Raw genomic sequence first — 13879 nt, 5'->3', positions numbered from 1 at the left:
GAAACAAAATTTTACATATTTGAATAGATTACATTTATTTTTATCAAAAACTCAATGAGAAACTTGAGCTTGGTGTTTGTTGCACAACTCTTTAAGATTGGGTCGTGTTTTCGACACATACACATAAAGTTTATTTTCCACAAACAGCAATTGTGCTAGTTTTTTTTTTGCTTAATGGTTGTCAGAAATTCTTTTGGTATTGACTGTATAATAAGAACATATAAAAGCAAACCTAATAGTGTTAAGACAAGTTAATTTTTCAAATTTAGTGAGTTTAATTATATAAAATTTAGTATATTCAAAAAATAATGTTTTTGAAAAAATGCATATAATAATAAAATAGATTTTAAAAATTGAATTTAACATTCTGTTTATTTGTTCCTTGTTCTAATTTAGAAATTGTAGAACCCTGGATTGTACTGATGGAACCCTAAGATTCCATGGAACCCTGGTTGAAAAGCACTTCCTTATATATCCACCTGCATAAAACGTAACAAAGTATACTTTGATGATGAATGTAGGCAGTTGTAAGGGAATGTTGAGAAAAATGTTTAAGAAAATTTCCACAGCAACCAACAAAAAAAAAAAAAACAATAATTATTTTCAAACAGAGTAGGGTTCAAAATTCTGTTGCATACAGACCCATTACATTGACAATTGTGTCTGTAAAACCAAAAAATAATAATCACAAACTTACAAATGGGATACTGAAAAATTAAAGGTACTATTGACCAATCAGTTTGCATAGAATCTTTCATACAAAATACTTTCGATATTTGTTTCCCTCGCACACCAAGAAATGTGAAACTAGAATCAGAAAGTGAACTTGACGAGCCAGCGCCCAAGAGGAGGATCATTCTAACTTGCAAAAGATGCTCCATCAGCCTTCCAGAATAGAGGCGCCTCAGGCAGTTAGCAATAAACTAACCCCTCAAAGAAATAAGGCAAAGCATTGGAGGGTGGACCTCTTAGAACTGCATAAGACCAGCATCATACCGCAATCAGTAGGAAAGAGGCCATTTCCGAAATAGCCTGGACTCTGTTAATTTTGCTACCGAGGGTAAAAATTTCATGGCTTTCATTGAAAAAGAACTACCATATTTTTTAATCTTGAAAAGACTTATTACATGACCTGGAGATATGGCATAAAAAGAGACTCAAACAGGTGTGTGAGATGTACGTTTGCTTCCAGTGTGTGAGATGGGTAATGTTTGAATAAATCCTCAACCTTGGTGTTGTGAGATGTAGGTCTCAAATACTTGCCGTCAGTGTTGTTGTAATGTATCTAGAATCCTTCAACGCCAGTGTTGTGGTTTTGTAGGCCGGTAACAATCAAAACAAACGAAGCGATACAGTTAACAAAAGTGTATTGACAAAAGTATGTTACAGAAATATGTATCATGATTCTAGGGCCATAACTGCCACCAATATCTTCGATGGTGTTTAGATACAGCTGTATTTATTGCGTTGTTAAATCTATTTATTCCTGAAAGAAGTAGATCAGTTTACACCATAACAATTATTATCTTAAATATACTTCTCTATTTACAGACCATTCTAAGGACACGACTCCCACAGGATGTTTAGCAGTACACGAGAACTAAATTCAACATCTTCATGAAGAAACATTTATATTCGGTGCAGAATCCAATGCCATAGATTTAACACTTTTTATTTTATTTTTTTTTACAAAATAGTCACCATGTATCAAGGTCCAGAGGCCACTCGAGGATAAGGGTTAATAAATGTACAGTGGTCAATGAGACAATGTTGTAGTAATTGTTATATCATTTTGCAAATAGGAAAAACTTTATCATTTCGTTGACAATACAACCTAATCTGGGAACATGAACACAGGGATGTAGTAGGTTATGAAGGGAGAAAGTCATCTTCTTTCGATTCGATTGGCTACACTAGCAGAGAGAGCATTCATGATGTGCTACTTATCAAATCTCGCAAACACTTTATATTAGAATGCATTGTTTTTGCTCCAATGTGACAAAAAATACCACAATATTAGTTCTATGGAAGAATGATTTAATGACATCAGAATGGAAACATAATGTCCTTTTGAAGATGCTGCGTTAATACCTCAAAATCTAAAATGTATGGATTGGCTACACAAACAAAAGGAGAAAAATTATTCAATTGCGGATTGTTTACTCATGTAATGTACCCATATAAAAGAAATTGATCTTCAAATGATCTATGCAAAAGACTAAATTTGATAAATGCTTAAAAATATCATGAACCTTGAAACTCCCAAAATAATGAAGCCAGCATTCAATAATTAGAAAAGATTGATATTCCATAAAACAAAAATACCAAAAATAATGAAGTCGATTTTCTATGCTTCTTTTTCAATTGCCAAGAATATTATACTTAATGAAAAAATATATAATCTATAGTCGTAGGGTCGAGCCCTGGTATAGACAGTTGCATTGATAATTCATCGATATTGTGAAGCACGTGTCCGTGGATAACTATTACATCTATAATAAACAAGTAAATAAATAAACAACGAATATATGTGCATATATATTTATATTTGTGTATATGTATGCACATTTATTTGTACAAGTCCCTAAATTTGAAGGGAGGACTATTCAGCTCGAAAGAAGAAAACTCCTCCTAGCTCACAGGGGAAGCTAACTCATAATAAATAAAATTATTGCTAAAAATAGCTACAAAAATTGATATAACACTGACAAGATATTTATGTTGTAAACTTAAATAATAACATTAATTTTCCACTAAAAGTTAATGCAAGAAACATTTAGTATATTTTATTTGATTGATTTATTCTGCAAATAAAAATAGTTATTCAATTTTTCTGTCTTTTTAGATGAAAGTGCTTGAAAACAAACTGTTTACGGTTGAACCTAAAAATCTTCGATTAGAGCCTGGAGAAGGAACAGCAGTGACACTGACTTATAATCATATGCTGACTGGAACTGATCATCTTAATGTCCTCTTGAAAGTGGTTGATGGCCGAGAGATTTTGGTATGTCATTTAAACTTTTCACTCATTTTATATTCTCAAAGATGTTATCTTTTGTTCATAGATAAAGCAAAATCTATTTGCTTGTCTGTGCAAGAATACTCTATTTCAGGATAAACCAGATACACAAAATGTGATGAACTTTTATCATATCTTTTCCAAAATTATTATTGTTACTCACTAGGAGTTCTCACACAGGTCGTCATCACTGATTGTTCACTCATAGTAATCCATAGTATTCTCTGGAGTCTGAGTAGCAGCAAGTCTGCATAGATTTTCCGTACTCTCTGCCTCTTTGAATTATGATTGTAAATGATTTTGCATTATCGCAATAGTTAGTTACTGTCAATTTCTCACTGGCAACAATAATTGGTCATTTGATATTTGGTTGGTATTAAGCCTGTATTATTATTATTATTATTATTATTATTATTATTATTATTATTATTATTTACTCACTAGGAGTAGTCACACAAGCCATCATCATCAAGGATTGCTCTTTGAGAACAACTTGTCGTGTTCCCTGGAGTCTGAATGACAACAAGTCTCCCCAGATTTCCAGTACTCTCCACCTCTGTCGATAACCTTTGCAAAAGAATTTGTGTTATCGCAACAGCCGCTTACCATTGATTTTTCGTTGATGGCGAACATTGATCTTTACTGGAATTTGGGTGACAATAAGCTTCTCCAAGGTCCCAGTCCTCTTTGCACTCATCCAGCGGAGGTCTGGCTAGTGATTTCTCTCCTCAGTCTTTCCATCCTCCTTGACGAGCATTATTTGGTTTGGTGTCCGTTTATGGTGGCACTCACAAAAACTTTTTATTATTATTTTTATTATTATTATTATTATTATTATTATTGCATGTCAGATAGCCTGAGAGAGAAAGAAGATAGAAATATGTCTGAAATGAAGACTGCAAAAATCTTATTTACTGTCACTTAGATTACTGACAGATTTCACGGAAAGTAAATTATAATAAAAATGAAAATGAACAACCAAAATCCAAAACATGCATTTTAAGGTCATGTATTATTTAAGGATGATTCTGGATATATTTTTAGTCCTGTCAATAATGTTATATTGTATTCAGTATATATGTATTTAAGTATATATGCAAAACCTTGCAATTTATCTTTGAGTAGCTTTCAGCTTTGCTAAATGTTGACACATTAGTTGAAAAACAAGACTAATTTGTGCCCAAGACAAGTAATTTCATTTTGTACTTTGGTGAGCATATACACTCTAAGAGTCCATGTGAAATCATTTTGTAAGAACATTTTGTATAAGGAATGGCAGCATAATTACGTTGGCCAAGCTACGTTGCAATAATTTCTCAGTTTGCTTTTGCTTTCTCTGATTAAAAATAAATCAATACATCGATAATAATTAGAAATCAAAAAATATGGTTCGATTTTATCAATAGCTTAATTTGTGTATTTCGCTTTACTATGTTTTTTTTCCGGAATGAATATCTTCATTCAAAAATCGATATAACAATTTTGCTGGCTCTCTATTAGCACGACAATGACACTGCCAATATGTATTCACTAAAACAAAGGGACATAATCAATCCAAACTCGACACAGCATTAAGATTATTTTGTATCATGTTTACACAAACAGGATGTTAACGGTTTGCAAGTCAATTCCTGACGTTTTAGCTAATAAAGTTATTAACTAACATTTGTAAAGGAAAATGTGCAAAAATGAAGCAAAAATTAAATATTTTACTTTCGTGATAAAACAAGCGGGTGTATTCGACGGAGCAAAAGTGTAACATATTTTGATTAAAACTTCTTACACCCTCTCTGCCACGTCTTTCTCTTCTGTCCAGTCTATTCCTCTTTGTGAACACACACATAAACAACTTGTTTTTATAGATTCCTAGAGGAATTAATCAGCATAAGGGAAGTAACTCCTTAATTAAAAAAAAAAGGTCAGTGTTACTTTTCTTTAGTTGATATATAACCTGGCTGAAAAACCGCCCACTCTGAATGAAATCGATATCAGTTTAACAATGAATACTTTTTTTTTTTAATTTTAGATATTATTCATTCGCGGTAACACCAATCAAGAAAATATCAAAAAATATGTGTGTGTGTTTGTTATGTATTTTTATTTTTACTTTTAATCGGACATACAAACATATACACAGACAAGTACCCTCTATATTATAAATGAAATTATCATCTAAAATTTTTTTTTATTTTGTAGTATTTAAAAAAAAAAAAAAATTATTGAAAAGATGCAAGCATGGAATTTTCACTGGATTTCATGTGTATTAATAAATAAGGAATAACTTTTGGGAATAATTTAAAGAATTTTGCAAATCCAATAATAATTTTAATTATAGTTTTATATTAACTAATATATGTTTTAAATTTGGATTCAAAATTCTTAAAAGTCACTATGTTCATTAGTCGTTCGTTTGGCTGGTTAATGATCTAACTTAACCTTTGAAATCTTGAAAACATAATTCAGTTTTCCAATAATGTCGGTGCCTGTGTTAGGTTGATAATTTTTTTTCAAATGACCTTTTGGTACATTAAGGTGTACAATTTTGTCAAAATGATTTCTCGGTACACACAGCCTAGATATCCAATAGTTTTAATATTTAAAAGAATCAACTATGCATAATGCGTTCGAAAGTTTTGAAATAAATATAAAATAAATTTTTATGTTGACTGTTTGTGAAAATTCAGTTTATGTTGAATTTTTTAATTCTTTTTCACCCCAAACAAGGTATCTTGTCAGTTAGAACGTATGAGCTGCTATTTGAGATTAAATTAAATAGGCGTCTATAATGCGTTGAGTAACAAGATCTTTGTTCACATTAGATGAAAACTTTAGTAGAGTCATGTGATAAGGTGCATAAACATATGTATAATTTGATTGATCCCAGCCTTTCTTCTTCTCTGCAACCTCTCTCTTATAAACGTGATGTTGTTAGTCTCAGTCTTTTCTATAAATATCATGACATGTGTTATTCCGAATTGCCTGATATATTCCCTACTTCTTTTGTTTCAGCTCGTTTGAGTCATTGCTCTAGTGGTCTCCATCAAATTGCTGTTTTGATACATCTTTGTATACATCTTATTTCAGTAGCTTCTTACTAAGAACTGCAAAGTTGTGGTTCTTCCTTTCTGCTCACTGGTTTCATCCTATTTAAAGCCTTGTTTTTTTTTTTCAAGACTAAGGTCAATAGCTATCTCCTGTCTTTGTGATAATTATCTTTATCTTTCATTCTTGTTAGTTCCTAGGAATTTTCACACAGATCATCAGACATTGCTTACTGACAACCAGTAGTTGTCTTTGGAGTTTGGGTGCCAACAATCTTCCCATATTTCCAGTACTCTCTACCTCTTTCAATAACATTTGCAAATGAATTTGCATCGTCGCAACAACCGCTGGCCATTGACTTCTTACTGACAATGATCATTGGTTTTTACTGGAATTGGGGTGCTAAAAAGCCTTCCCAAAGTCCAAGTCCACTTGGCAGTGATCTAGTGGAGGTCTGGTTAGTGCTTTCTTGGCTCGGTCTTCCCATCATTCTGAACACTTCTCGACTATTTAGTCTGGTGCCAGTCAATGCTGAAACTATAAATTTGTTGTTGGTGGAGGCGTTGGTAGTTTTAGTATTGCTATTATTGCTAATATTTTCACTAATAGTACTGCTTTGATTCTTCTTATTTTTTTATGATCTTGATTTATTAGTAGTAGGAATAGTAGTCTTCTTTTTTTACAAAGGAGTCACCACTTATCAAGGCTCGGAAGCCATTCGAGGATAAGGGTTAATGCGTGTACAGTAGCCAAGGGGAAAATGTCGTAGTAATCGTTAGTAGTGGAAATTTTGTAAACTGGATTACTTGAGGGGATGACTCATCAAGAACTTGTTCATGTTGGACTTGAAGACGACCATTTTGTAGTTAGTTGGAAAGCAGGAAAACAGGCATACAATTTTAAAAACGAGGCTTTGTTCATGGAATCTACGTTTAGGTTTAGGCACAGATAAAGACCGGGGAAAATTATTAATAGTGGTTTCAGCTAGAAGAGTGTTTTTCATGAAAGTCAGTCCAGAGGGGAGTATAGATTGGAGCTCAGACGAGCACTTGCCATGAAAATAAGGATAAAGCAGAGACATGTTTGCAATGTCTCTTCTGTGGGAAAGAGGTTGCAGGGAAGAAAAAAGGGCATCCTCACTAGGCTACAAAGTCTCTATTTTGAACTCTGTCAAGGCAAAATAAGCTGTTTCTAGCATCTCCTGTCCAGATGTGGCAACAGTACTCCATCCTTGGATGTACTTGGCTCTTATACAGGTAGAGAAATGTATCAGCAGTGAAATATCTACTGGAGTGGTAGAACGATCTCACCATTTTTTCAGTAATCTTGGCAACAGATTTGATGTACATGTTCCATTTCAGATCAGGAGTAAAGGTCAGACCTAACAGCTTGTCAAAACATACAGCCTCCACGAGACAAGAGCTATTCATTTCAATTGATGCTAGACCGAGATCAGAGTGTTGATGATGGAAAGATAGAAGCTTGGTTTTAGATGCAGCCACCAGCCACCTCTTTCCCCATTGTACCACATGATCAAGATCAGAGGAGAGAGAATCGGAGAGAACTTGGTCGTTTACTGCATTTGAAGTGTTACAATAAATGGTAGTGTCATCAGCATAAATGTATACGAATGATTTCATATTGTGATTTGGGAGATCATTGATGGAGAGAGTTGAGACCCGGAAAGACCCCTGAGGGACTCCAACATTAATGCTGTGAGCTTCTGATTTGTACTCATCAGCCCCTACTCTTATGACCTATCAGAGAGAAATGATTTAATAACCGAAAAGACATTTCCAGCTATACTGTAGCTGGAGATTTTGTGGAGTAGGCCTTAATGCCATACTCTATCAAAGGCCTTTGATATGTCATGGGCAATTGCCCTAAAAAGAAAGAGAAATTTGCTAAACGAGATATAACTGATAGCACATCTGCCATAGATCTAGCAGAATGGAAACCAGGAGGAGGATATTTTTGGCTGAGTTGACTACTTCTCTATTTAACACAGATTCTAGCAAATTACTGATGACGCACATGAGATTGGTCTGTATTGAAAGGGAGATTACCTATCACCTGAAGTCTTAAATACAGGGCATACTGATGAGGTTTTCCAGGGTGTTGGAAAACAATTTTTCTTAAGATAATGCTTAAACAACTTAGTAAGTATGGGAGCTAGTTCTGGTTGAAGCTTTTTGAGCACTATAATTGGAATGCCATCTGGGCCAGTCACTTTACTGAAATCGAGGGTTTTTATTAGCTTGACAACATCACTCACAGATTTTGTATGTCGCATAGTGTATTTTCAGACAGAAGAGGAATACGGGGGGTTGGTAGTCCTAACTGCATAGGGTAGAATTACCTGCAAAGTTTTTGGCAAAGAGTTTGGCTTTGTCCAATGCTGACGAGAATACTTCATGTTCATTGATGATGGTTGGGATAGAGCACACAGTTCTATTCAGGACCCTGTTTGTTATTTGCCATAATTGGTAGGAACCAAACAGCTACTCAGCTACTTTGGACTTGACGGACTGAACATACAACTCTCTCGTGTTCTTTATTACTCTTTTGCAGTGGTTGCTGGCAGTCTTGAAGGCGACTTTAGTTTCAGTACATCTATTACATTGGAAGCAATGGAAATAGTAATTTCTGTGCACAATGGCAGCAGCAAATTCTGGAGAGAACCACGGATGGCTGTTAGGTTTTTGCTGGAATTTTTTGGAGGGTATGAAGTGGTCTATACCTACGATTAACCATTCCGTCAGGTCTGATACCATAGTGGACACATTTTTTTCAACATGGAACACAAAGGTAGATCTGATATATATGTATGAAAGCTACCCTTATTAGCCATAGAGTATTGATATACTTTATGATGGAGAGGTATGTCGGAGGACTTATTGCATTTTGTTTTTATCTTAACTAAGATAACTGAGTGGTCGAAAGATCCAAGTCGGTACAGAATGGAAGATGAACAAAGCTCAGGCAAAGTTGTGAGAAAAAGTTCTAGGAGACTTGCATACTGACCATCATTGTTGGGCAAATAGTTGGTTCGTGAACAATCTGAGTTAGGTCATAAGCAATGGAGAAATCGTGACAGAACCTCACCTCATCATCTGCCTTGTTTGAATGGGCTAACTATTTCACATTGTGAACATTGAAGACTTCACGGACATGAATGTTAGCCGAAGGATGAACAGACAGGATGTGGTCAATTTTCTCAGATTTGCTTTTAAAGATAGTGACTCCACAATAGAGGGCAAATATAAACGCAGTGGTGTGAGCACATGCGATTTGAAAGCTATATAGGGTCTTCTCTGGAGATGTCCCTACCACATGGAAAGCTATCTCCAATGTAGGCACAGATTCCATGCCTATGGCGATCTTGGGAGTTAGATTTGGATGTTAAATTAGAATATCCTTTGATTAAGAACTCATCTAGAAAAATAGTCGGTTCAATGCCAGTTTCACTTAGCAAGAATAGGTCTGGTTTGGTTTCCTGTAATTGGGTTTCAACCTCTGGAAGTTGGAATGTAGACCCCTGATGTTGGAGAAAGAAACATATATATTGGAAGTTGGAATTCTGGGTTTAATTGTGTATTCTTTCTGGTGACTTTATGTGATGGAATTTTAGGATTTGTGGAATAGGTCGACAGACTTCGTTAGGGCAGAGAGAAAGTAAGGGAGAAAAAGTGAAAAAATATTTTTTGTAGGCTATGATAAGGTAAAGTTGTAACAATTACCCACTAATATGGCATCAAGAAGCCCCTACAGAAGCTACTTCATGGTCTAAACTCCATTCACTAAATGGCAATACAGCAGCCCCAGTACCTTGCACCTATTGATAGGACGGCTTCCTTAGTGGTTAGTCCAAGGTTCGGGTCCTTGACTCTCAGGCGGATGACATTAGCCCAGTAAAACATTTGCCTCCAGCACCCTTATTAGTGACACTGTTACAAGGATGTAAATAGGAACAGAAAATTTCCGACTGCTCACACAAAAATACTGCCGATCTAGACTACAGGTTTTTCTTTTCTCTTTGTCAGAGAAAACACTCGTTCTAAACGAGGACTGAGAGACAAATTAGGAGTAGGGAGAGTTACGGGAGCTGCCAACAATGCATCCACAACGCATTGTCTACTCTCCATTGAAAAAAACAGAAAACCCCATTTATGGGAGAATGTCAAATCAAAATATTGAAAATAACCACGTGAATGGGGCTAGAACATCTTGTGATGGTCTCACGTCAGGTAGATGTCCCACTGGTCAACAGGGTGGGTCCTGTCGTCATCATACAACTGTTCGAAATTCTGAGAATGTGGCTAGATATAGGGAGAGTGAGAATTGCCAGAGAGGTCCCAAGACACGAAGGGAGTTGGAACAGGAAATGTAAAAAAAACGTGGACGGATAAGGAAAGAAGAGTACTGTGGGAATGCTTTGTAAGAAATGGAAGTACCAAATCTTGTGGATATATCCGAAAAGTGAAGGAAGAATGGGAATCGAGAGGAGGAGGAGCTAGAAGTGTCGCGAGTTTGGTATCCCAGTTAAAACAAATAAAAAATAAAAACCTACTTTAAGTGATTGCAAGAAAAGAGATTGAATGGATGGTTAGGAATGAAATGAATAACGAAAGTAAAATTGATGAAACTAGCTCTGATGAAAGAACTGAGAGAGTGGAAATGCAGAAGGGAAATGTAAGTGATGATGGGAGGCTGACAACTGAGGAGGTATGGAATCCCATGGTTAGGGGAAGTAATGAGAAAGAGTTTGAAGGATCTAAGGCAGATGAGATCATTGACTCTGAGACAATGGAGCCAGTGAAAGGAGCAGCTGTATGGAGAAGTGGTGATGAAGTTCGAACTTTGACTTCTGTAGAAAAAGAAGTACTTCAGAAGTTAAGAGAGGTTCTTCTTAGAGACGATATCATAGAGATTCCAAGTATGAAGAGTAGTGATAGGCGGAAGGTGAAAAATGAAGTAAAAATAATTCAAGGAGTAATTCACAACACCATAAAAAAGAACATATCGATTACGGAACTTAACAGGCTTCTGTATGTAGCGTCATACGTTATTGCGAATCGTCTTGGCTTATTACAGAAGAAAAAGGGAGAAATGAAGGATAGAAGGCCACACTGGCAGAGGCGGCTTGAAAGAAGGATTAAACGGTGGCAGAAAGACATTGGTAGAATTGAAGAAATAAGAAAAGGAGTTAAACTAGGACAGAAAGCCAAGGACGAGCTTGAAAGGAGGTATACATGGCTGGAAAAGGGAACGATGAACGTTCTAACAATGTTGAAAGAGAAGGTCCACACTGGTGGTATGAAAATTAGGAACTTTGTTGGAAAAAGTATTGCATTTCGGCAGAACAACCTTTTCCGGAACAATCAGTCTCAGCTGTATAAAGAATTAAATGGTAGTAAACAGGCGGGAAATAACAACACTCCAAATGCAAAAGATGCAAGGAAGTTCTGGAGTGGGATTTGGTCTGTCGAAGAGCGATGTAATGAGAAGGCTAGCTGGTTCGGAGAGGTCAAAGAAAGGCTATCAGAAATGCAGCAGATGAAGAACGTTGAGATAACCATCGATGACGTTAAGGCTGGCATACAAAGGATGACAAACTTGAAGGTACCTGGTCCAGATGGAGTGATGGGCTTCTGGTTTAAACAGTTTCCATGCCTTTATCCACCTATAGCTGCTGCTCTGCAAAGGGTTGTAGAGTCGAGAGATGTCCCTGATTGGCTTGTGAAGGGAAGAACAACACTGATTAGGAAAGATCCTCCAAAAGGAACAGATGCCAATAATTATAGACCAATTACATGTCTGCCATTGATGTGGAAACTGTTGATTGGAATATTTGCAGAGAAAATTTATGAACATCTAGAGAGTAATGGTGTTTTTCCTGACGAACAAAAGGGGTGCTGGAAAGATGGTGGGAGAGGATTGAAAAGTGTAAAAGATTGTGTTAGAACCGAGGAGATGTCGTTGAAGGAGCATGTGGTTAGAAGTGAGGAGTGGATGCTTAAGGTTGTGGCCAATGAAGTTGAGGTATGTGAGACCAAGGCTGATTATGTGAAACGTATGGATAGAGAAAGGGCAGAGGAATTGGCTAGGAAGAAAATGCATGGAAGGTTCTTCCGGGATATAGAAAAGTGGCTGATGAAAGATCATGACAGTGGCTTAGAGCTGGTATCTGGCTAAGAGTACTGAAGCTTTTGTTTGTGCAGCACAAGAGCAGGCATTAGGAACACGATTGTTCAAAAAAGTGGTTCTAGGAGAGGAAGTTGCTGCAGAATGCCGGATTTGTGGTAAGACCTCAGAGTCAATTGCGCACCTTGCAGCAGGGTGTAGTGGATTGGCCCAGAGAGAGTACCGCAAAAGACACGATCGCATGGGACTCTGGATATATTGGGAGGTGTGTAAGAGGGTTGGGGTGAAGTGTGCTGGATAATGGTTTGAGGAGGTGCCTGATGCAGTGAGAACAAGTGAGGATGGCAAGATAGAGGTATATGGAACAAAAGTGTCATAACGACCAAACAATTGGAACATAATCGTCCGGATTTGGTTGTCATGGACAAGGTCTCAAAAAAACTGGCAGATTGTAGACTTCTCAGTACCCTGAGACAGGAATGTGAGAGAGAAGAAGAATGAGAAGTGGAGCAATTATGCTCCATTGGCCTTGGAGATAAGGTGTATACACGGGGTTAAAACACAAATAATCCCGGTCGTAGTTGATACACTAGGAGTAGTATCAAGTCGTCTGGAAAGACAATTGAAAAAACTACAAATCCCCGATGTTTGGGGCGGCCTTCAAACCTTTGCAATTATAGGTACCACCAACATCCTTAGGAAAACCCTTGATCTTTAAAGCTCCTGGTTTGAAGCCGGGATTAAGGGAAATCCTCTGGAAATGAATCCCATCCTTTTCCAGAGAGACGTTCATAAACGAAATCAGAATTATTACTAGAGTTTCTGTTAGAATTATTCTTATGTTTATTATTTGTGTTTTATTATGTTATTATTAATATTGTTATTGTTTCATTTATTAACATTATTATTACTATTCTTATTTTCTTTGTCAATGTTATTAATATTACTTTTGTCACTATGGTTCTATTAGTATCATTATGAATCTTGCTATCAGTAGTATCATTATTATTTATGTTATATTCTTCTCAGTATTAGTGTTATCATTAGCATTATCATTGCTTTTTTAATTCTTCCTATTACCAGTTATTACTATTTGTAGTAATAGTAATATTACAATCTTTATTGTTATTGATCTTATTAATGTTGATAATATCAGTATCATTAATTCTAGGTTGGGCTTGAGCATTGAAATTTTGTCAGTTAATCTGAATTCTCAGAAAACGCCTGGATACGGGTAGGCTAATAAAAAATATTTTACAATCTTATTTATTTATTTATTTATTTATCTTTCATAATATACAAGCAATATTTTTCTTTTTATAAGTATTTTAGTTAAAAAATTATCACTCTCAAATTTATTGCACATTTAAAAAGAAAAATTTTTCTGACAAATTCTTCAAACACATGATAGTTGGATCCTTTTTTCAGTTTATTCACGATTCAAAAATAACTAAAATAATTTATTAAAGAGGTAATAGTAATAAAAATCAAAATCGGAGGCCTGCAATATAAATGATGGTGTCCCTCAGGGGTCAATCCTGGGCCCAACTCTCTTCCTGATCTACATCAATGACCTCCCTAAACACATACTTAAATCATTCGTTGACATCTATGCTGATGACACGACCATCTACGGCAACACATCAAAGGCTGTAAATGACAAAGTTCTCTCTG

General features: G+C 35.8%; 1 protein-coding gene across 1 annotated transcript in view; it reads left to right on the top strand.

Annotated features, from left to right (window-relative positions):
- The window catches only part of LOC145292193 (cilia- and flagella-associated protein 65-like), a 2765874-nt gene that overhangs the window by 1936560 nt on the left and 815435 nt on the right, over nucleotides 1–13879 (top strand). Inside the window, exon 30 of the mRNA XM_080138498.1 lies at nucleotides 2846–3004. Within this exon, the coding sequence (XP_079994624.1) occupies nucleotides 2846–3004 (159 nt within the window). The remainder of the gene's footprint in view (nucleotides 1–2845; nucleotides 3005–13879) is intronic.

Source organism: Euprymna scolopes, chromosome 13, assembly GCF_053919585.1.
Source record: "Euprymna scolopes isolate OS-2025 chromosome 13, ASM5391958v1, whole genome shotgun sequence".
In the NCBI taxonomy this organism is placed as follows: domain Eukaryota; kingdom Metazoa; phylum Mollusca; class Cephalopoda; order Sepiida; family Sepiolidae; genus Euprymna; species Euprymna scolopes.
Note: the sequence above shows the minus strand (reverse complement) of the source record. Positions and strands in the feature narration are given on the sequence as shown.